General features: G+C 58.2%; 1 protein-coding gene across 1 annotated transcript in view; it reads right to left on the reverse strand.

Moving 5' to 3' along the window:
• The window catches only part of nol12 (nucleolar protein 12), a 69,676-nt gene extending 46,294 nt beyond the window's left edge, over window positions 1–23,382 (reverse strand). Inside the window, exon 1 of the mRNA XM_072492029.1 lies at window positions 23,253–23,382. Within this exon, the coding sequence (XP_072348130.1) occupies window positions 23,253–23,329 (77 nt within the window). The 5' untranslated portion in view covers window positions 23,330–23,382. The remainder of the gene's footprint in view (window positions 1–23,252) is intronic.
• Window positions 23,383–25,606: the final 2,224 nt, after the last annotated feature.

Below are 25,606 nucleotides of genomic sequence, written 5' to 3' on the forward strand. Positions count from 1 at the left end.
AGAACGCTGCCTCCTCACTCACTCAGAACGCTGCCTCCTCACTCACTCACTCAGAACGATGCCTCCTCACTCACTCAGAACGCTGCCTCCTCACTCACTCAGAACCCTGTCTCCTCACTCACTCAGAACGCTGCCTCCTCACTCACTCAGAACGCTGCCTCCTCACTCACTCAGAACGCTGCCTCCTCACTCACTCAGAACCCTGTCTCCTCACTCACTCAGAACCCTGTCTCCTCACTCACTCACTCAGAACGCTGCCTCCTCACTCACTCACTCAGAACGCTGCCTCCTCACTCACTCAGAACGCTGCCTCCTCACTCACTCAGAACGCTGCCTCCTCACTCACTCAGAACGCTGCCTCCTCACTCACTCAGAACGCTGCCTCCTCACTCACTCACTCAGAACGCTGCCTCCTCACTCACTCAGAACGCTGCCTCCTCACTCACTCACTACGCTGCCTCCTCACTCACTCAGAACGCTGCCTCCTCACTCACTCACTCAGAACGCTGCCTCCTCACTCACTCACTACGCTGCCTCCTCACTCACTCAGAACGCTGCCTCCTCACTCACTCAGAACGCTGCCTCCTCACTCACTCAGAACGCTGCCTCCTCACTCACTCACTCAGAACGCTGCCTCCTCACTCACTCAGAACGCTGCCTCCTCACTCACTCAGAACGCTGCCTCCTCACTCACTCACTCAGAACGCTGCCTCCTCACTCACTCACTCAGAACGCTGCCTCCTCACTCACTCAGAACGCTGCCTCCTCACTCACTCAGAATGCTGCCTCCTCACTCACTCAGAACGCTGCCTCCTCACTCACTCACTACGCTGCCTCCTCACTCACTCACTCAGAACGCTGCCTCCTCACTCACTCAGAACGCTGCCTCCTCACTCACTCAGAATGCTGCCTCCTCACTCACTCAGAACGCTGCCTCCTCACTCACTCACAACGCTGCCTCCTCACTCACTCAGAACGCTGCCTCCTCACTCACTCAGAACGCTGCCTCCTCACTCACTCAGAACGCTGCCTCCTCACTCACTCAGAACCCTGCCTCCTCACTCACTCAGAATGCTGCCTCCTCACTCACTCACTCAGAACGCTGCCTCCTCACTCACTCAGAACGCTGCCTCCTCACTCACTCAGAATGCTGCCTCCTCACTCACTCAGAACGCTGCCTCCTCACTCACTCACTCAGAACGCTGCCTCCTCACTCACTCACTCAGAACGCTGCCTCCTCACTCACTCAGAACGCTGCCTCCTCACTCACTCAGAACCCTGCCTCCTCACTCACTCAGAACGCTGCCCCCTCACTCACTCACTCAGAACGCTGCCTCCTCACTCACTCGGAACGCTGCCTCCTCACTCACTCGGAACGCTGCCTCCTCACTCACTCGGAACGCTGCCTCCTCACTCACTCGGAACGCTGCCTCCTCACTCACTCGGAACGCTGCCTCCTCACTCACTCACTCAGAACGCTGCCTCCTCACTCACTCAGAACGCTGCCTCCTCACTCACTCACTCACTACGCTGCCTCCTCACTCACTCAGAACGCTGCCTCCTCACTCACTCACTACGCTGCCTCCTCACTCACTCAGAACGCTGCTCCCTCACTCACTCACTACGCTGCCTCCTCACTCACTCAGAACGCTGCCTCCTCACTCACTCAGAACGCTGCCTCCTCACTCACTCAGAACGCTGCCTCCTCACTCACTCAGAACGCTGCCTCCTCACTCACTCACTCAGAACGCTGCCTCCTCACTCACTCAGAATGCTGCCTCCTCACTCACTCACTCACTCAGAACGCTGCCTCCTCACTCACTCACTCAGAACGCTGCCTCCTCACTCACTCAGAACGCTGCCTCCTCACTCACTCACTCACTCAGAACGCTGCCTCCTCACTCACTCACTACGCTGCCTCCTCACTCACTCAGAACGCTGCCTCCTCACTCACTCACTCAGAACGCTGCCTCCTCACTCACTCACTACGCTGCCTCCTCACTCACTCAGAACGCTGCCTCCTCACTCACTCAGAACGCTGCCTCCTCACTCACTCAGAACGCTGCCTCCTAACTCACTCAGAACGCTGCCTCCTCACTCACTCACTCAGAACGCTGCCTCCTCACTCACTCACTACGCTGCCTCCTCACTCACTCAGAACGCTGCCTCCTCACTCACTCAGAACGCTGCCTCCTCACTCACTCAGAACGCTGCCTCCTCACTCACTCAGAACGCTGCCTCCTCACTCACTCAGAACGCTGCCTCCTCACTCACTCAGAACGCTGCCTCCTCACTCACTCAGAACGCTGCCTCCTCACTCACTCAGAACGCTGCCTCCTAACTCACTCAGAACGCTGCCTCCTCACTCACTCACTCAGAACGCTGCCTCCTCACTCACTCACTACGCTGCCTCCTCACTCACTCAGAACGCTGCCTCCTCACTCACTCAGAACGCTGCCTCCTCACTCACTCAGAACGCTGCCTCCTCACTCACTCAGAACGCTGCCTCCTCACTCACTCAGAACGCTGCCTCCTCACTCACTCAGAACGCTGCCTCCTCACTCACTCAGAACGCTGCCTCCTCACTCACTCAGAACGCTGCCTCCTCACTCACTCAGAACGCTGCCTCCTCACTCACTCAGAACGCTGCCTCCTCACTCACTCAGAACGCTGCCTCCTCACTCACTCAGAACGCTGCCTCCTCACTCACTCAGAACGCTGCCTCCTCACTCACTCAGAACGCTGCCTCCTCACTCACTCAGAACGCTGCCTCCTCACTCACTCAGAACGCTGCCTCCTCACTCACTCAGAACGCTGCCTCCTCACTCACTCAGAATGCTGCCTCCTCACTCACTCAGAACGCTGCCTCCTCACTCACTCAGAACACTGCCTCCTCACTCACTCAGAACGCTGCCTCCTCACTCACTCAGAACGCTGCCTCCTCACTCACTCAGAACGCTGCCTCCTCACTCACTCAGAACGCTGCCTCCTCACTCACTCACTCAGAACGCTGCCTCCTCACTCACTCAGAACGCTGCCTCCTCACTCACTCACTCAGAACGCTGCCTCCTCACTCACTCAGAACGCTGCCTCCTCATTCAATCACTCAGAACGCTGCCTCCTCACTCACTCAGAACGCTGCCTCCTCACTCACTCAGAACGCTGCCTCCTCACTCACTCAGAACGCTGCCTCCTCACTCACTCAGAACGCTGCCTCCTCACTCACTCACTCAGAACGCTGCCTCCTCACTCACTCAGAACGCTGCCTCCTCACTCACTCACTCAGAACGCTGCCTCCTCACTCACTCAGAACGCTGCCTCCTCACTCACTCAGAACGCTGCCTCCTCACTCACTCAGAACGCTGCCTCCTCACTCACTCAGAACGCTGCCCCCTCACTCACTCACTCAGAACGCTGCCTCCTCACTCACTCACTCACTACGCTGCCTCCTCACTCACTCAGAACGCTGCCCCCTCACTCACTCACTACGCTGCCTCCTCACTCACTCACTCAGAACGCTGCCTCCTCACTCACTCAGAACGCTGCCTCCTCACTCACTCACTCAGAACGCTGCCTCCTCACTCACTCAGAACACTGCCTCCTCACTCACTCACTACGCTGCCTCCTCACTCACTCAGAACGCTGCCTCCTCACTCACTCACTCACTACGCTGCCTCCTCACTCACTCAGAACGCTGCCTCCTCACTCACTCAGAACGCTGCCTCCTCACTCACTCAGAACGCTGCCTCCTCACTCACTCACTCACTACGCTGCCTCCTCACTCACTCAGAACGCTGCCTCCTCACTCACTCAGAACGCTGCCTCCTCACGCACTCAGAACGCTGCCTCCTCACTCACTCAGAACCCTGCCTCCTCACTCACTCACTACGCTGCCTCCTCACTCACTCAGTACGCTGCCTCCTCACTCAGTCAGAACGCTGCCTCCTCACTCACTCAGAACGCTGCCCCCTCACTCACTCACTCAGAACGCTGCCTCCTCACTCACTCAGAACGCTGCCTCCTCACTCACTCAGAACGCTGCCTCCTCACTCACTCAGAACACTGCCTCCTCACTCACTCACTCAGAACGCTGCCTCCTCACTCACTCAGAACACTGCCTCCTCACTCACTCACTCAGAACGCTGCCTCCTCGCTCACTCAGAACCCTGCCTCCTCACTCACTCAGAACCCTGCCTCCTCACTCACTCAGAACGCTGCCCCCTCACTCACTCAGAACGCTGCCTCCTCACTCAGAACGCTGCCTCCTCACTCACTCAGAACGCTGCCTCCTCACTCACTCAGAACCCTGCCTCCTCACTCACTCAGAACGCTGCCCCCTCACTCACTCAGAACGCTGCCTCCTCACTCAGAACGCTGCCTCCTCACTCACTCAGAACACTGCCTCCTCACTCACTCACTCAGAACGCTGCCTCCTCGCTCACTCAGAACCCTGCCTCCTCACTCACTCAGAACCCTGCCTCCTCACTCACTCAGAACGCTGCCCCCTCACTCACTCAGAACGCTGCCTCCTCACTCAGAACGCTGCCTCCTCACTCACTCAGAACGCTGCCTCCTCACTCACTCAGAACGCTGCCTCCTCACTCACTCACTACGCTGCCTCCTCACTCACTCACTCAGAACGCTGCCTCCTCACTCACTCACTCAGAACGCTGCCTCCTCACTAACTCACTACGCTGCCTCCTCACTCACTCAGAATGCTGCCTCCTCACTCACTCACTCAGAACGCTGCTTCCTCACTCAGTCACTCAGAACGCTGCCTCCTCACTCACTCAGAACGCTGCCTCCTCACTCACTCAGAACGCTGCTTCCTCACTCACTCAGAACGCTGCCTCCTCACTAACTCACTACGCTGCCTCCTCACTCACTCAGAACCCTGCCTCCTCACTCACTCAGAACGCTGCCCCCTCACTCACTCACTCAGAATGCTGCCTCCTCACTCACTCAGAACGCTGCCTCCTCACTCAGTCACTCAGAACGCTGCCTCCTCACTCACTCACTACGCTGCCTCCTCACTCACTCAGAACGCTGCCTCCTCACTCACTCAGAACGCTGCCTCCTCACTCACTCAGAACGCTGCCTCCTCACTCACTCAGAACGCTGCCTCCTCACTCACTCAGAGCGCTGCCTCCTCACTCACTCACTCAGAACGCTGCCTCCTCACTCACTCAGAACGCTGCCTCCTCACTCACTCACTCAGAACGCTGCCTCCTCACTCACTCAGAACGCTGCCTCCTCACTCACTCACTACGCTGCCTCCTCACTCACTCAGAACGTTGCCTCCTCACTCACTCAGAACGCTGCCTCCTCACTCACTCACTCAGAACGCTGCCTCCTCACTCACTCACTATGCTGCCTCCTCACTCACTCAGAACCCTGCCTCCTCACTCACTCAGAACGCTGCCTCCTCACTCACTCACTACGCTGCCTCCTCACTCACTCAGAACGCTGCCTCCTCACTCACTCACTCAGAACGCTGCCTCCTCACTCACTCACTACGCTGCCTCCTCACTCACTCAGAACCCTGCCTCCTCACTCACTCAGAACCCTGCCTCCTCACTCACTCACTACGGTGCCTCCTCACTCACTCAGAACGCTGCCTCCTCACTCACTCACAACGCTGCCTCCTCACTCACTCAGAACGCTGCCTCCTCACTCACTCAGAACGCTGCCTCCTCACTCACTCACTCAGAACGCTGCCTCCTCACTCACTCACTACGCTGCCTCCTCACTCACTCACTACGCTGCCTCCTCACTCACTCAGAACGCTGCCTCCTCACTCACTCAGAACGCTGCCTCCTCACTCACTCAGAACGCTGCCTCCTCACTCACTCAGAACGCTGCCTCCTCACTCACTCAGAATGCTGCCTCCTCACTCACTCACTACGCTGTCTCCTCACTCACTCACTCAGAACGCTGCCTCCTCACTCACTCACTCAGAACGCTGCCTCCTCACTCACTCACTACGCTGCCTCCTCACTCACTCAGAACGCTGCCTCCTCACTCACTCAGAACGCTGCCTCCTCACTCACTCACTACGCTGCCTCCTCACTCACTCAGAACGCTGCCTCCTCACTCACTCACTACGCTGCCTCCTCACTCACTCAGAACGCTGCCTCCTCACTCACTCAGAACGCTGCCTCCTCACTCACTCACTCAGAACGCTGCCTCCTCACTCACTCAGAACGCTGCCTCCTCACTCACTCACTCAGAACGCTGCCTCCTCACTCACTCAGAACGCTGCCTCCTCACTCACTCACTACGCTGCCTCCTCACTCACTCAGAACGCTGCCTCCTCACTCACTCAGAACGCTGCCTCCTCACTCACTCACTACGCTGCCTCCTCACTCACTCAGAACGCTGCCTCCTCACTCACTCACTACGCTGCCTCCTCACTCACTCACTACGCTGCCTCCTCACTCACTCAGAACGCTGCCTCCTCACTCACTCAGAACGCTGCCTCCTCACTCACTCACTCAGAACGCTGCCTCCTCACTCACTCACTACGCTGCCTCCTCACTCACTCAGAACCCTGCCTCCTCACTCACTCAGAACCCTCCCTCCTCACTCACTCACTACGGTGCCTCCTCACTCACTCAGAACGCTGCCTCCTCACTCACTCAGAACGCTGCCTCCTCACTCACTCAGAACGCTGCCTCCTCACTCACTCAGAACGCTGCCTCCTCACTCACTCAGAACGCTGCCTCCTCACTCACTCACTACGCTGCCTCCTCACTCACTCAGAACGCTGCCTCCTCACTCACTCAGAACGCTGCCTCCTCACTCACTCAGAACGCTGCCTCCTCACTCACTCACTCAGAACGCTGCCTCCTCACTCACTCAGAACGCTGCCTCCTCACTCACTCAGAACGCTGCCTCCTCACTCACTCACTCAGAATGCTGCCTCCTCACTCACTACGCTGCCTCCTCACTCACTCAGAACGCTGCCTCCTCACTCACTCAGAACGCTGCCCCCTCACTCACTCAGAACGCTGCCTCCTCACTCACTCACTCAGAACGCTGCCTCCTCACTCACTCACTACGCTGCCTCCTCACTCACTCAGAACGCTGCCTCCTCACTCACTCAGAACCCTGCCTCCTCACTCACTCACTACGCTGCCTCCTCACTCACTCACTACGCTGCCTCCTCACTCACTCAGAACGCTGCCTCCTCACTCACTCAGAACGCTGCCTCCTCACTCACTCAGAACGCTGCCTCCTCACTCACTCACTCAGAACGCTGCCTCCTCACTCACTCAGAACGCTGCCTCCTCACTCACTCACTACGCTGCCTCCTCACTCACTCAGAACGTTGCCTCCTCACTCACTCAGAACGCTGCCTCCTCACTCACTCACTCAGAACGCTGCCTCCTCACTCACTCACTACGCTGCCTCCTCACTCACTCAGAACCCTGCCTCCTCACTCACTCAGAACGCTGCCTCCTCACTCACTCACTACGCTGCCTCCTCACTCACTCAGAACGCTGCCTCCTCACTCACTCACTCAGAACGCTGCCTCCTCACTCACTCACTACGCTGCCTCCTCACTCACTCACTACGCTGCCTCCTCACTCACTCAGAACCCTGCCTCCTCACTCACTCAGAACCCTGCCTCCTCACTCACTCACTACGGTGCCTCCTCACTCACTCAGAACGCTGCCTCCTCACTCACTCACTCAGAACGCTGCCTCCTCACTCACTCAGAACGCTGCCTCCTCACTCACTCAGAACGCTGCCTCCTCACTCACTCAGAACGCTGCCTCCTCACTCACTCACTCAGAACGCTGCCTCCTCACTCACTCACTACGCTGCCTCCTCACTCACTCACTACGCTGCCTCCTCACTCACTCAGAACGCTGCCTCCTCACTCACTCAGAACGCTGCCTCCTCACTCACTCAGAACGCTGCCTCCTCACTCACTCAGAACGCTGCCTCCTCACTCACTCAGAACGCTGCCTCCTCACTCACTCAGAACGCTGCCTCCTCACTCACTCACTACGCTGCCTCCTCACTCACTCACTACGCTGCCTCCTCACTCACTCAGAACGCTGCCTCCTCACTCACTCAGAACGCTGCCTCCTCACTCACTCAGAACGCTGCCTCCTCACTCACTCACTACGCTGCCTCCTCACTCACTCACTACGCTGCCTCCTCACTCACTCAGAACGCTGCCTCCTCACTCACTCAGAACGCTGCCTCCTCACTCACTCAGAACGCTGCCTCCTCACTCACTCAGAATGCTGCCTCCTCACTCACTCACTACGCTGTCTCCTCACTCACTCACTCAGAACGCTGCCTCCTCACTCACTCAGAACGCTGCCTCCTCACTCACTCACTCAGAACGCTGCCTCCTCACTCACTCACTCAGAACGCTGCCTCCTCACTCACTCACTACGCTGCCTCCTCACTCACTCAGAACGCTGCCTCCTCACTCACTCAGAACGCTGCCTCCTCACTCACTCACTCAGAACGCTGCCTCCTCACTCACTCACTACGCTGCCTCCTCACTCACTCAGAACGCTGCCTCCTCACTCACTCACTACGCTGCCTCCTCACTCACTCAGAACGCTGCCTCCTCACTCACTCAGAACGCTGCCTCCTCACTCACTCACTCAGAACGCTGCCTCCTCACTCACTCAGAACGCTGCCTCCTCACTCACTCACTCAGAACGCTGCCTCCTCACTCACTCGGAACGCTGCCTCCTCACTCACTCACTACGCTGCCTCCTCACTCACTCAGAACGCTGCCTCCTCACTCACTCAGAACGCTGCCTCCTCACTCACTCACTACGCTGCCTCCTCACTCACTCAGAACGCTGCCTCCTCACTCACTCAGAATGCTGCCTCCTCACTCACTCAGAACGCTGCCTCCTCACTCACTCAGAACGCTGCCTCCTCACTCACTCAGAACGCTGCCTCCTCACTCACTCAGAATGCTGCCTCCTCACTCACTCAGAACGCTGCCTCCTCACTCACTCAGAACGCTGCCTCCTCACTCACTCAGAACGCTGCCTCCTCACTCACTCAGAACGCTGCCTCCTCACTCACTCACTCAGAACGCTGCCTCCTCACTCACTCAGAATGCTGCCTCCTCACTCACTCAGAACGCTGCCCCCTCACTCACTCAGAACGCTGCCTCCTCACTCACTCAGAACGCTGCCTCCTCACTCACTCACTACGCTGCCTCCTCACTCACTCAGAACGCTGCCTCCTCACTCACTCACTCAGAACGCTGCCTCCTCACTCACTCAGAACGCTGCCTCACTCACTCACTCAGAATGCTGCCTCCTCACTCACTCACTCAGAACGCTGCCTCCTCACTCACTCACTCAGAACGCTGCCTCCTCACTCACTCAGAACGCTGCCTCCTCACTCACTCAGAACGCTGCCTCACTCACTCACTCAGAATGCTGCCTCCTCACTCACTCACTCAGAACGCTGCCTCCTCACTCACTCACTCAGAATGCTGCCTCCTCACTCACTCAGAACGCTGCCTCCTCACTCACTCACTCAGAACGCTGCCCCCTCACTCACTCAGAACGCTGCCTCCTCACTCACTCAGAACGCTGCCTCCTCACTCACTCAGAACGCTGCCTCCTCACTCACTCACTCAGAACGCTGCCTCCTCACTCACTCAGAACGCTGCCTCACTCACTCACTCAGAATGCTGCCTCCTCACTCACTCACTCAGAACGCTGCCTCCTCACTCACTCACTCAGAACGCTGCCTCCTCACTCACTCACTACGCTGCCTCCTCACTCACTCAGAACACTGCCTCCTCACTCACTCAGAACGCTGCCTCCTCACTCACTCAGAATGCTGCCTCCTCACTCACTCACTCAGAATGCTGCCTCCTCACTCACTCAGAATGCTGCCTCCTCACTCACTCACTCAGAACGCTGCCTCCTCACTCACTCAGAACGCTGCCTCCTCACTCACTCAGAACGCTGCCTCCTCACTCACTCAGAACGCTGCCTCCTCACTCACTCAGAACCCTGCCTCCTCACTCACTCAGAACACTGCCTCCTCACTCACTCACTCAGAACGCTGCCTCCTCGCTCACTCAGAACCCTGCCTCCTCACTCACTCAGAACGCTGCCTCCTCACTCACTCAGAACGCTGCCTCCTCACTCACTCAGAACGCTGCCCCCTCACTCACTCAGAACGCTGCCTCCTCACTCAGAACGCTGCCTCCTCACTCACTCAGAACGCTGCCTCCTCACTCACTCAGAACGCTGCCTCCTCACTCACTCAGAACGCTGCCTCCTCACTCACTCACTCAGAACGCTGCCTCCTCACTCACTCACTCAGAACGCTGCCTCCTCACTAACTCACTACGCTGCCTCCTCACTCACTCAGAATGCTGCCTCCTCACTCACTCAGAATGCTGCCTCCTCACTCACTCACTCAGAACGCTGCTTCCTCACTCAGTCACTCAGAACGCTGCCTCCTCACTCACTCAGAACGCTGCCTCCTCACTCACTCAGAACGCTGCCTCCTCACTCACTCAGAACGCTGCCTCCTCACTCACTCACTCAGAACGCTGCCTCCTCACTCACTCAGAACGCTGCCTCCTCACTCACTCACTCAGAACGCTGCCTCCTCACTCACTCGGAACGCTGCCTCCTCACTCACTCACTACGCTGCCTCCTCACTCACTCAGAACCCTGCCTCCTCACTCACTCAGAACGCTGCCCCCTCACTCACTCACTCAGAATGCTGCCTCCTCACTCACTCAGAACGCTGCCTCCTCACTCACTCAGAACGCTGCCTCCTCACTCAGTCACTCAGAACGCTGCCTCCTCACTCACTCACTACGCTGCCTCCTCACTCACTCAGAACGCTGCCTCCTCACTCACTCAGAACGCTGCCTCCTCACTCACTCAGAACGCTGCCTCCTCACTCACTCAGAACGCTGCCTCCTCACTCACTCAGAGCGCTGCCTCCTCACTCACTCACTCAGAACGCTGCCTCCTCACTCACTCAGAACGCTGCCTCCTCACTCACTCACTCAGAACGCTGCCTCCTCACTCACTCAGAACGCTGCCTCCTCACTCACTCACTACGCTGCCTCCTCACTCACTCAGAACGTTGCCTCCTCACTCACTCAGAACGCTGCCTCCTCACTCACTCACTCAGAACGCTGCCTCCTCACTCACTCACTATGCTGCCTCCTCACTCACTCAGAACCCTGCCTCCTCACTCACTCAGAACGCTGCCTCCTCACTCACTCACTACGCTGCCTCCTCACTCACTCAGAACGCTGCCTCCTCACTCACTCACTCAGAACGCTGCCTCCTCACTCACTCACTACGCTGCCTCCTCACTCACTCAGAACCCTGCCTCCTCACTCACTCAGAACCCTGCCTCCTCACTCACTCACTACGGTGCCTCCTCACTCACTCAGAACGCTGCCTCCTCACTCACTCACAACGCTGCCTCCTCACTCACTCAGAACGCTGCCTCCTCACTCACTCAGAACGCTGCCTCCTCACTCACTCACTCAGAACGCTGCCTCCTCACTCACTCACTACGCTGCCTCCTCACTCACTCACTACGCTGCCTCCTCACTCACTCAGAACGCTGCCTCCTCACTCACTCAGAACGCTGCCTCCTCACTCACTCAGAACGCTGCCTCCTCACTCACTCAGAATGCTGCCTCCTCACTCACTCACTACGCTGTCTCCTCACTCACTCACTCAGAACGCTGCCTCCTCACTCACTCACTACGCTGCCTCCTCACTCACTCAGAACGCTGCCTCCTCACTCACTCAGAACGCTGCCTCCTCACTCACTCACTACGCTGCCTCCTCACTCACTCAGAACGCTGCCTCCTCACTCACTCACTACGCTGCCTCCTCACTCACTCAGAACGCTGCCTCCTCACTCACTCAGAACGCTGCCTCCTCACTCACTCACTCAGAACGCTGCCTCCTCACTCACTCAGAACGCTGCCTCCTCACTCACTCACTCAGAACGCTGCCTCCTCACTCACTCAGAACGCTGCCTCCTCACTCACTCACTACGCTGCCTCCTCACTCACTCAGAACGCTGCCTCCTCACTCACTCAGAACGCTGCCTCCTCACTCACTCAGAACGCTGCCTCCTCACTCACTCACTACGCTGCCTCCTCACTCACTCACTACGCTGCCTCCTCACTCACTCAGAACGCTGCCTCCTCACTCACTCAGAACGCTGCCTCCTCACTCACTCAGAACGCTGCCTCCTCACTCACTCACTCAGAACGCTGCCTCCTCACTCACTCACTACGCTGCCTCCTCACTCACTCAGAACCCTGCCTCCTCACTCACTCAGAACCCTGCCTCCTCACTCACTCACTACGGTGCCTCCTCACTCACTCAGAACGCTGCCTCCTCACTCACTCACTCAGAACGCTGCCTCCTCACTCACTCACTACGCTGCCTCCTCACTCACTCAGAACGCTGCCTCCTCACTCACTCAGAACGCTGCCTCCTCACTCACTCAGAACGCTGCCTCCTCACTCACTAACTCAGAACGCTGCCTCCTCACTCACTCACTACGCTGCCTCCTCACTCACTCACTACGCTGCCTCCTCACTCACTCAGAACGCTGCCTCCTCACTCACTCAGAACGCTGCCTCCTCACTCACTCACTACGCTGCCTCCTCACTCACTCACTACGCTGCCTCCTCACTCACTCAGAACGCTGCCTCCTCACTCACTCAGAACGCTGCCTCCTCACTCACTCAGAACGCTGCCTCCTCACTCACTCACTACGCTGTCTCCTCACTCACTCACTCAGAACGCTGCCTCCTCACTCACTCAGAACGCTGCCTCCTCACTCACTCACTCAGAACGCTGCCTCCTCACTCACTCACTCAGAACGCTGCCTCCTCACTCACTCAGAACGCTGCCTCCTCACTCACTCAGAACGCTGCCTCCTCACTCACTCACTACGCTGCCTCCTCACTCACTCAGAACGCTGCCTCCTCACTCACTCACTCAGAACGCTGCCTCCTCACTCACTCAGAACGCTGCCTCCTCACTCACTCACTCAGAACGCTGCCTCCTCACTCACTCGGAACGCTGCCTCCTCACGCACTCACTACGCTGCCTCCTCACTCACTCAGAACGCTGCCTCCTCACTCACTCAGAACGCTGCCTCCTCACTCACTCACTACGCTGCCTCCTCACTCACTCAGAACGCTGCCTCCTCACTAACTCAGAACGCTGCCTCCTCACTCACTCAGAACGCTGCCTCCTCACTCACTCAGAATGCTGCCTCCTCACTCACTCAGAACGCTGCCTCCTCACTCACTCAGAACGCTGCCTCCTCACTCACTCAGAGCGCTGCCTCCTCACTCACTCAGAACGCTGCCTCCTCACTCACTCAGAACGCTGCCTCCTCACTCACTCAGAACGCTGCCTCCTCACTCACTCAGAACGCTGCCTCCTCACTCACTCAGAACGCTGCCTCCTCACTCACTCAGAACGCTGCCTCCTCACTCACTCACTCAGAACGCTGCCTCCTCACTCACTCAGAGCGCTGCCTCCTCACTCACTCACTCAGAATGCTGCCTCCTCACTCACTACGCTGCCTCCTCACTCACTCAGAACGCTGCCTCCTCACTCACTCAGAACGCTGCCTCCTCACTCACTCAGAACGCTGCCTCCTCACTCACTCAGAACGCTGCCTCCTCACTCACTCAGAACGCTGCCTCCTCACTCACTCAGAACGCTGCCTCCTCACTCACTCAGAACGCTGCCTCCTCACTCACTCACTCAGAACGCTGCCTCCTCACTCACTCAGAACCCTGCCTCCTCACTCACTCAGAACGCTGCCTCCTCACTCACTCACTACGCTGCCTCCTCACTCACTCAGAACGCTGCCTCCTCACTCACTCAGAACGCTGCCTCCTCACTCACTCAGAACGCTGCCTCCTCACTCACTCACTCAGAACGCTGCCTCCTCACTCACTCAGAACGCTGCCTCCTCACTCACTCACTACGCTGCCTCCTCACTCACTCAGAACGTTGCCTCCTCACTCACTCAGAACGCTGCCTCCTCACTCACTCACTCAGAACGCTGCCTCCTCACTCACTCACTACGCTGCCTCCTCACTCACTCAGAACCCTGCCTCCTCACTCACTCAGAACGCTGCCTCCTCACTCACTCACTACGCTGCCTCCTCACTCACTCAGAACGCTGCCTCCTCACTCACTCACTCAGAACGCTGCCTCCTCACTCACTCACTACGCTGCCTCCTCACTCACTCAGAACCCTGCCTCCTCACTCACTCAGAACCCTGCCTCCTCACTCACTCACTACGGTGCCTCCTCACTCACTCAGAACGCTGCCTCCTCACTCACTCACTCAGAACGCTGCCTCCTCACTCACTCAGAACGCTGCCTCCTCACTCACTCAGAACGCTGCCTCCTCACTCACTCAGAACGCTGCCTCCTCACTCACTCACTCAGAACGCTGCCTCCTCACTCACTCACTACGCTGCCTCCTCACTCACTCACTACGCTGCCTCCTCACTCACTCAGAACGCTGCCTCCTCACTCACTCAGAACGCTGCCTCCTCACTCACTCAGAACGCTGCCTCCTCACTCACTCAGAACGCTGCCTCCTCACTCACTCAGAACGCTGCCTCCTCACTCACTCACTACGCTGCCTCCTCACTCACTCACTACGCTGCCTCCTCACTCACTCAGAACGCTGCCTCCTCACTCACTCAGAACGCTGCCTCCTCACTCACTCAGAACGCTGCCTCCTCACTCACTCACTACGCTGCCTCCTCACTCACTCACTACGCTGCCTCCTCACTCACTCAGAACGCTGCCTCCTCACTCACTCAGAACGCTGCCTCCTCACTCACTCAGAACGCTGCCTCCTCACTCACTCAGAATGCTGCCTCCTCACTCACTCACTACGCTGTCTCCTCACTCACTCACTCAGAACGCTGCCTCCTCACTCACTCAGAACGCTGCCTCCTCACTCACTCCGAACGCTGCCTCCTCACTCACTCAGAACGCTGCCTCCTCACTCACTCACTACGCTGCCTCCTCACTCACTCAGAACGCTGCCTCCTCACTCACTCAGAACGCTGCCTCCTCACTCACTCACTACGCTGCCTCCTCACTCACTCAGAACGCTGCCTCCTCACTCACTCACTACGCTGCCTCCTCACTCACTCAGAACGCTGCCTCCTCACTCACTCAGAACGCTGCCTCCTCACTCACTCACTCAGAACGCTGCCTCCTCACTCACTCAGAACGCTGCCTCCTCACTCACTCACTCAGAACGCTGCCTCCTCACTCACTCGGAACGCTGCCTCCTCACTCACTCACTACGCTGCCTCCTCACTCACTCAGAACGCTGCCTCCTCACTCACTCAGAACGCTGCCTCCTCACTCACTCACTACGCTGCCTCCTCACTCACTCAGAACGCTGCCTCCTCACTCACTCAGAATGCTGCCTCCTCACTCACTCAGAACGCTGCCTCCTCACTCACTCAGAACGCTGCCTCCTCACTCACTCACTACGCTGCCTCCTCACTCACTCAGAACGCTGCCTCCTCACTCACTCAGAATGCTGCCTCCTCACTCACTCAGAACGCTGCCTCCTCACTCACTCAGAACGCTGCCTCCTCACTCACTCAGAACGCTGCCTCCTCACTCACTCAGAACGCTGCCTCCTCACTCACTCACTCAGAACGCTGCCTCCTCACTCACTCAGAATGCTGCCTCCTCACTCACTCAGAACGCTGCCCCCTCACTCACTCAGAACGCTGCCTCCTCACTCACTCAGAACGCTGCCTCCTCACTCACTCAGAACGCTGCCTCCTCACTCACTCAGAACGCTGCCTCCTCACTCACTCACTCAGAACGCTGCCTCCTCACTCACTCAGAATGCTGCCTCCTCACTCACTCAGAACGCTGCCCCCTCACTCACTCAGAACGCTGCCCCCTCACTCACTCAGAACGCTGCCTCCTCACTCACTCAGAACGCTGCCCCCTCACTCACTCAGAACGCTGCCTCCTCACTCACTCAGAACGCTGCCTCCTCACTCACTCAGTCACTCAGAACGCTGCCTCCTCACTCACTCAGAACGCTGCCCCCTCACTCACTCAGAACGCTGCCTCCTCACTCACTCAGAACGCTGCCTCCTCACTCACTCAGAACGCTGCCTCCTCACTCACTCAGAACGCTGCCTCCTCACTCACTCAGAACGCTGCCTCCTCACTCACTCAGAACGCTGCCTCCTCACTCACTCACTACGCTGCCTCCTCACTCACTCAGAACGCTGCCTCCTCACTCACTCACTCAGAACGCTGCCTCCTCACTCACTCAGAACGCTGCCTCACTCACTCACTCAGAATGCTGCCTCCTCACTCACTCACTCAGAACGCTGCCTCCTCACTCACTCAGAACGCTGCCTCACTCACTCACTCAGAATGCTGCCTCCTCACTCACTCACTCAGAACGCTGCCTCACTCACTCACTCAGAATGCTGCCTCCTCACTCACTCACTCAGAACGCTGCCTCACTCACTCACTCAGAATGCTGCCTCCTCACTCACTCACTCAGAACGCTGCCTCCTCACTCACTCAGAACGCTGCCTCACTCACTCACTCAGAATGCTGCCTCCTCACTCACTCACTCAGAACGCTGCCTCCTCACTCACTCAGAACGCTGCCTCACTCACTCACTCAGAACGCTGCCTCCTCACTCACTCACTACGCTGCCTCCTCACTCACTCAGAACACTGCCTCCTCACTCACTCAGAACGCTGCCTCCTCACTCACTCAGAATGCTGCCTCCTCACTCACTCACTCAGAATGCTGCCTCCTCACTCACTCAGAATGCTGCCTCCTCACTCACTCACTCAGAACGCTGCCTCCTCACTCACTCAGAACGCTGCCTCCTCACTCACTCAGAACGCTGCCTCCTCACTCACTCAGAACGCTGCCTCCTCACTCACTCAGAACGCTGCCTCCTCACTCACTCACTCAGAACGCTGCCTCCTCACTCACTCAGAACGCTGCCTCCTCACTCACTCAGAACGCTGCCTCCTCACTCACTCAGAACGCTGCCTCCTCACTCACTCAGAACGCTGCCTCCTCGCTCACTCACTACGCTGCCTCCTCACTCACTCAGAACGCTGCCTCCTCACTCACTCAGAACGCTGCCTCCTCACTCACTCACTCAGAACGCTGCCTCCTCACTCACTCAGAACGCTGCCTCCTCACTCACTCACTCAGAACGCTGCCTCCTCACTCACTCACTCAGAACGCTGCCTCCTCACTCACTCAGAACGCTGCCTCCTCACTCACTCAGAACGCTGCCTACTCACTCACTCAGAACGCTGCCTACTCACTCACTCAGAACGCTGCCTCCTCACTCACTCACTCAGAACGCTGCCTCCTCACTCACTCAGAACGCTGCCTCCTCACTCACTCAGAACGCTGCCTCCTCACTCACTCAGAACGCTGCCTCCTCACTCACTCAGAACGCTGCCTCCTCACTCACTCAGAACGCTGCCCCCTCGCTCACTCACTACGCTGCCTCCTCGCTCACTCACTACGCTGCCTCCTCACTCACTCAGAACGCTGCCTCCTCACTCACTCAGAACGCTGCCTCCTCACTCACTCACTACGCTGCCTCCTCACTCACTCAGAACGCTGCCTCCTCACTCACTCACTACGCTGCCTCCTCACTCACTCAGAACGCTGCCTCCTCACTCACTCACTACGCTGCCTCCTCACTCACTCAGAACGCTGCCTCCTCACTCACTCACTACGCTGCCTCCTCACTCACTCAGAACGCTGCCTCCTCACTCACTCACTACGCTGCCTCCTCACTCACTCAGAACGCTGCCTCCTCACTCACTCACTCAGAATGCTGCCTCCTCACTCACTCAGAACGCTGCCTCCTCACTCACTCGGAACGCTGCCTCCTCACTCACTCGGAACGCTGCCTCCTCACTCACTCACTCAGAATGCTGCCTCCTCACTCACTCGGAACGCTGCCTCCTCACTCACTCGGAACGCTGCCTCCTCACTCACTCGGAACGCTGCCTCCTCACTCACTCGGAACGCTGCCTCCTCACTCACTCGGAACGCTGCCTCCTCACTCACTCGGAACGCTGCCTCCTCACTCACTCGGAACGCTGCCTCCTCACTCACTCACTCAGAACGCTGCCTCCTCACTCACTCAGAACGCTGCCTCCTCACTCACTCACAACGCTGCCTCCTCACTCACTCAGAACGCTGCCTCCTCACTCACTCAGAACGCTGCCTCCTCACTCACTCAGAACGCTCCCCCCTCACTCACTCACTCAGAATGCTGCCTCCTCACTCACTCAGAACGCTGCCCCCTCACTCACTCACTCAGAACGCTGCCTCCTCACTCACTCAGAACGCTGCCTCCTCACTCACTCAGAACGCTCCCCCCTCACTCACTCACTCAGAATGCTGCCTCCTCACTCACTCAGAACGCTGCCTCCTCACTCACTCAGAACCCTGCCTCCTCACTCACTCAGAACGCTGCCTCCTCACTCACTCACTCAGAACGCTGTTCCTCACTCACTCACTACGCTGCCTCCTCACTCACTCAGAAAGCTGCCTCCTCACTCACTCAGAACGCTGCCTCCTCACTCACTCACTACGCTGCCCCCTCACTCACTCACTCGGAACGCTGCCTCCTCACTCACTCGGAACGCTGCCTCCTCACTCACTCGGAACGCTGCCTCCTCACTCACTCGGAACGCTCCCTCCTCACTCACTCGGAACGCTGCCTCCTCACTCACTCGGAACGCTGCCTCCTCACTCACTCGGAACGCTGCCTCCTCACTCACTCACTCAGAACGCTGCCTCCTCACTCACTCAGAACGCTGCCTCCTCACTCACTCACTACGCTGCCTCCTCACTCACTCAGAACGCTGCCTCCTCACTCACTCAGAACGCTGCCTCCTCACTCACTCAGAACGCTGCCTCCTCACTCACTCAGAACGCTGCCTCCTCACTCACTCAGAACGCTGCCTCCTCACTCACTCAGAACGCTGCCTCACTCACTCAGAACGCTGCCTCCTCACTCACTCAGAACGCTGCCTCCTCACTCACTCACTACGCTGCCTCCTCACTCACTCAGAACGCTGCCTCCTCACTCACTCAGAACGCTGCCTCCTCACTCACTCAGAACGCTGCCTCCTCACTCAGAACGCTGCCTCCTCACTCACTCAGAACGCTGCCTCCTCACTCACTCAGAACGCTGCCCCCTCACTCACTCACTACGCTGCCTCCTCACTCACTCAGAACGCTGCCTCCTCACTCACTCAGAACGCTGCCTCCTCACTCACTCAGAACGCTGCCTCACTCACTCAGAACGCTGCCTCCTCACTCACTCAGAACGCTGCCTCCTCACTCACTCACTACGCTGCCTCCTCACTCACTCAGAACGCTGCCTCCTCACTCACTCAGAACGCTGCCTCCTCACTCACTCAGAACGCTGCCTCCTCACTCACTCAGAACGCTGCCTCACTCACTCAGAACGCTGCCTCCTCACTCACTCAGAACGCTGCCTCCTCACTCACTCACTACGCTGCCTCCTCACTCACTCAGAACGCTGCCTCCTCACTCACTCAGAACGCTGCCTCCTCACTCACTCAGAACGCTGCCCCCTCACTCACTCACTCAGAACGCTGCCTCCTCACTCACTCAGAACGCTGCCTCCTCACTCACTCACTACGCTGCCTCCTCACTCACTCAGAACGCTGCCTCCTCACTCACTCAGAACGCTGCCTCCTCACTCACTCAGAACGCTGCCTCCTCACTCACTCACTCAGAACGCAGCCTCCTCACTCACTCACTACGCTGCCCCCTCACTCACTCACTCAGAACGCTGCCTCCTCACTCACTCACTACGCTGCCTCCTCACTCACTCAGAACGCTGCCTCCTCACTCACTCAGAACGCTGCCTCCTCACTCACTCAGAACGCTGCCTCCTCACTCACTCAGAACGCTGCCTCCTCACTCACTCAGAACGCTGCCTCCTCACTCACTCAGAACGCTGCCTCCTCACTCACTCAGAACGCTGCCTCCTCACTCACTCACTCAGAACGCTGCCTCCTCACTCACTCAGAATGATGCCTCCTCACTCACTCAGAACGCTGCCCCCTCACTCACTCACTCAGAACGCTGCCTCCTCACTCACTCAGAACGCTGCCTCCTCACTCACTCAGAACGCTGCCTCCTCACTCACTCAGAACGCTGCCTCCTCACTCACTCAGAACGCTGCCTCCTCACTCACTCAGAACGCTGCCTCCTCACTCACTCACTCAGAACGCTGCCTCCTCACTCACTCAGAACGCTGCCTCCTCACTCACTCAGAACGCTGCCTCCTCACTCACTCAGAACGCTGCCTCCTCACTCACTCAGAACGCTGCCTCCTCACTCACTCACTACGCTGCCTCCTCACTCACTCAGAACGCTGCCTCCTCACTCACTCAGAACGCTGCCTCCTCACTCACTCAGAACGCTGCCTCCTCACTCACTCAGAACGCTGCCTCTTCACTCACTGAGAACGCTGCCTCCTCACTCACTCAGAATGCTGCCTCCTCACTCACTCAGAACGCTGCCTCCTCACTCACTCACTACGCTGCCTCCTCACTCACTCAGAACGCTGCCTCCTCACTCACTCAGAACGCTGCCTCCTCACTCACTCACTCAGAACGCTGCCTCCTCACTCACTCAGAACGCTGCCTCCTCACTCACTCACTACGCTGCCTCCTCACTCACTCAGAACGCTGCCTCCTCACTCACTCAGAACGCTGCCTCCTCACTCACTCAGAATGCTGCCTCCTCACTCACTCTGAACGCTGCCTCCTCACTCACTCAGAACGCTGCCTCCTCACTCACTCAGAACGCTGCCTCCTCACTCACTCACTACGCTGCCTCCTCACTCACTCAGAACGCTGCCTCCTCACTCACTCACTACGCTGCCTCCTCACTCACTCAGAACGCTGCCTCCTCACTCACTCACTACGCTGCCTCCTCACTCACTCAGAACGCTGCCTCCTCACTCACTCAGAATGCTGCCTCCTCACTCACTCTGAACGCTGCCTCCTCACTCACTCAGAACGCTGCCTCCTCACTCACTCAGAACGCTGCCTCCTCACTCACTCAGAACGCTGCCTCCTCACTCACTCACTACGCTGCCTCCTCACTCACTCAGAACGCTGCCTCCTCACTCACTCACTACGCTGCCTCCTCACTCACTCACTACGCTGCCTCCTCACTCACTCACTCAGAACGCTGCCTCCTCACTCACTCAGAACGCTGCCTCCTCACTCACTCAGAACGCTGCCTCCTCACTCACTCAGAACGCTGCCCCCTCACTCACTCAGAATGCTGCCTCCTCACTCACTCAGAACGCTGCCTCCTCACTCACTCACTACGCTGCCTCCTCACTCACTCACTCAGAACGCTGCCTCCTCACTCACTCAGAACGCTGCCTCCTCACTCACTCAGAACGCTGCCTCCTCACTCACTCACTCAGAACGCTGCCTCCTCACTCACTCACTACGCTGCCTCCTCACTCACTCAGAACGCTGCCTCCTCACTCACTCACTCAGAACGCTGCCTCCTCACTCACTCAGAACGCTGCCTCCTCACTCACTCACTCAGAACGCTGCCTCCTCACTCACTCAGAACGCTGCCTCCTCACTCACTCAGAACGCTGCCTCCTCACTCACTCAGAACGCTGCCTCCTCACTCACTCACTCAGAACGCTGCCTCCTCACTCACTCAGAACGCTGCCTCCTCACTCACTCAGAACGCTGCCTCCTCACTCACTCACTCAGAACGCTGCCTCCTCACTCACTCAGAACGGTGCCCCCTCGCTCACTCAGAACGCTGCCTCCTCACTCACTCACTCAGAACGCTGCCTCCTCACTCACTCACTACGCTGCCTCCTCACTCACTCAGAACGCTGCCTCCTCACTCACTCAGAACGCTGCCTCCTCACTCACTCACTACGCTGCCTCCTCACTCACTCAGAACGCTGCCTCCTCACTCACTCAGAACGCTGCCTCCTCACTCACTCACTCAGAACGCTGCCTCCTCACTCACTCAGAACGCTGCCTCCTCACTCACTCAGAACGCTGCCTCCTCACTCACTCAGAACGCTGCCTCCTCACTCACTCAGAACGCTGCCTCCTCACTCACTCAGAACGCTGCCTCCTCACTCACTCAGAACGCTGCCTCCTCACTCACTCAGAACGCTGCCTCACTCACTCACTCAGAACGCTGCCTCCTCACTCACTCAGAACGCTGCCTCCTCACTCACTCAGAACGCTGCCTCCTCACTCACTCAGAACGCTGCCTCCTCACTCACTCAGAACGCTGCCTCCTCACTCACTCAGAACGCTGCCTCCTCACTCACTCACTACGGTGCCTCCTCACTCACTCAGAACGCTGCCTCCTCACTCACTCAGAACGCTGCCTCCTCACTCACTCAGAACGCTGCCTCCTCACTCACTCACTCAGAACGCTGCCTCCTCACTCACTCAGAACGCTGCCTCCTCACTCACTCAGAACGCTGCCTCCTCACTCACTCACTACGCTGCCTCCTCACTCACTCAGAACGCTGCCTCCTCACTCACTCAGAACGCTGCCTCCTCACTCACTCAGAACGCTGCCTCCTCACTCACTCAGAACGCTGCCTCCTCACTCACTCAGAACGCTGCCTCCTCACTCACTCAGAACGGTGCCCCCTCACTCACTCAGAACGCTGCCTCCTCACTCACTCACTCAGAACGCTGCCTCCTCACTCACTCAGAACGCTGCCTCCTCGCTCACTCAGAACGCTGCCTCCTCACTCACTCACTCAGAACGCTGCCTCCTCACTCACTCACTACGCTGCCTCCTCACTCACTCAGAACGCTGCCTCCTCACTCACTCACTCACTCACTCACTCACTCAGATCGCTGCCTCCTCACTCACTCAGAACGCTGCCTCCTCACTCACTCAGAACGCTGCCTCCTCACTCACTCAGAACGCTGCCTCCTCACTCACTCAGAACCCTCCCTCCTCACTCACTCAGAACGCTGCCTCCTCACTCACTCACTACGCTGCCTCCTCACTCACTCACTCAGAATGCTGCCCCCTCACTCACTCAGAACGCTGCCTCCTCACTCACTCAGAACGCTGCCCCCTCACTCACTCCCCCACCCCAGGTTCCTCTCTCACCTCCGCTCCTCCTCGCGGAAAACCAGGACCCCGCTCCCCCGGCGGGAGCCCCCTCCCCGGCCCCGGCTTCTCTTCATCCTCCTCTCCCCGGCTTCCGGTCCGCGGCCTCCGACCTCCGGTTAGCCATTTCCGGCGCCGCGGATCCGCGCGGCTCCTCCTCCCCCCGGATCCAGAGCTCCGCACAAAGGTTCCGCATCACAACCCGACACCACCCACCCTGTCAGCGTGAGGGTCACTCACTGTCAGCGTGAGGGTCACTCACTGAGGGTCACTCCCTGTCAGCGTGAGGGTCACTCACTGTCAGAGTGAGGGTCACTCACTGAGGGTCACTCACTGTCAGCGTGAGGGTCACTCCATGTCAGAGTGAGGGTCACTCCATGTCAGAGTGAGGGTCACTCCATGTCAGAGTGAGGGTCACTCCATGTCAGAGTGAGGGTCACTCACTGAGGGTCACTCACTGAGGGTCACTCCCTGAGGGTCACTCCCTGTCAGAGTGAGGGTCACTCCCTGAGGGTCACTCCCTGAGGGTCACTCCCTGTCAGAGTGAGGGTCACTCACTGAGGGTCACTCCCTGTCAGCGTGAGGGTCAGTCCCTGAGGGACACTCCCTGTCAGAGTGAGGGTCATTCCCTGAGGGTCACTCCATGTCAGAGTGAGGGTCACTCCCTGAGGGTCACTCCATGTCAGAGTGAGGGTCACTCACTGAGGGTCACTCCCTGTCAGAGTAAGGGTCACTCACTGAGGGTCACTCCCTGTCAGAGTAAGGGTCACTCCCTGAGGGTCACTCCCTGTCAGAGTGAGGGTCACTCGCTGAGGGTCACTCCCTGTCAGAGTGAGGGTCACTCCCTGAGGGTCACTCCCTGTCAGAGTGAGGGTCACTCCCTGAGGGTCACTCCATGTCAGCGTGAGGGTCACTCCCTGAGGGTCACTCCCTGTCAGAGTGAGGGTCACTCCCTGAGGGTCACTCCATGTCAGCGTGAGGGTCACTCCCTGAGGGTCACTCCCTGTCAGAGTAAGGGTCACTCCCTGAGGGTCACTCCATGTCAGAGTGAGGGTCACTCCCTGAGGGTCACTCCCTGTCAGAGTGAGGGTCACTCCCTGAGGGTCACTCCATGTCAGCGTGAGGGTCACTCCCTGAGGGTCACTCCCTGTCAGAATGAGGGTCACTCCCTGAGGGTCACTCCATGTCAGCGTGAGGGTCACTCCCTGAGGGTCACTCCCTGTCAGAGTGAGGCTCACTCACTGAGGGTCACTCCCTGTCAGAGTGAGGGTCACTCACTGAGGGTCACACTGTCAGAGTGAGGGTCACTCACTGAGGGTCACTCCCTGTCAGAGTGAGGGTCACTCCCTGAGGGTCACTCCCTGTCAGAGGGTCACTCACTGAGGGTCACTCCCTGTCAGAGTGAGGGTCACTCCCTGAGGGTCACTCCCTGTCTGAGTGAGGGTCACTCACTGAGGGTCACTCCCTGTCAGCGTGAGGGTCACTCCCTGAGGGTCACTCCCTGTCAGAGTGAGGGTCACTCCCTGTCAGAGTGAGGGTCACTCACTGAGGGTCACTCCCTGTCAGAGTGAGGGTCACTCCCTGAGGGTCACTCCCTGTCAGAGTGAGGGTCACTCACTGAGGGTCACTCCCTGCCAGAGTGAGGGTCACTCACTGAGGGTCACTCCCTGTCAGAGTGAGGGTCACTCCCTGTCAGAGTGAGGGTCACTCACTGAGGGTCACTCCCTGTCAGAGTGAGGGTCACTCACTGAGGATCACTCCCTGTCAGAGTGAGGGTCACTCCCTGTCAGAGTGAGGGTCACTCACTGAGGGTCACTCACTGAGGGTCACACCCTGTCAGAGTGAGGGTCACTCACTGAGGGTCACTCCCTGTCAGAGTGAGGGTCACTCACTGAGGGTCACTCCCTGTCAGAGTGAGGGTCACTCACTGAGGGTCACTCCCTGTCAGAGTGAGGGTCACTCACTGTCAGAGTGAGGGTCACTCACTGTCAGAGTGAGGGTCACTCACTGAGGGTCACTCACTGTCAGAGTGAGGGTCACTCACTGAGCGTCACTCACTGTCAGGGTGTGGGTCACTCACTGAGGGTCACTCCCTGTCAGAGTGAGGGTCACTCACTGATGGTCACTCCCTGTCAGAGTGAGGGTCACTCACTGAGGGTCACTCCCTGTCAGAGTGTGGGTCACTCACTGAGGGTCACTCCCTGTCAGAGTGAGGGTCACTCACTGAGGGTCACACCCTGTCAGAGTGAGGGTTACTCACTGAGGGTCACACTGTCAGAGTGAGGGTCACTCACTGAGGGTCATTCCCTGTCAGAGTGAGGGTCACTCACTGAGGGTCACTCCCTGTCAGAGTG

This window comes from Scyliorhinus torazame, chromosome 29 (assembly GCF_047496885.1).
Source record: "Scyliorhinus torazame isolate Kashiwa2021f chromosome 29, sScyTor2.1, whole genome shotgun sequence".
NCBI lineage: Eukaryota > Metazoa > Chordata > Chondrichthyes > Carcharhiniformes > Scyliorhinidae > Scyliorhinus > Scyliorhinus torazame.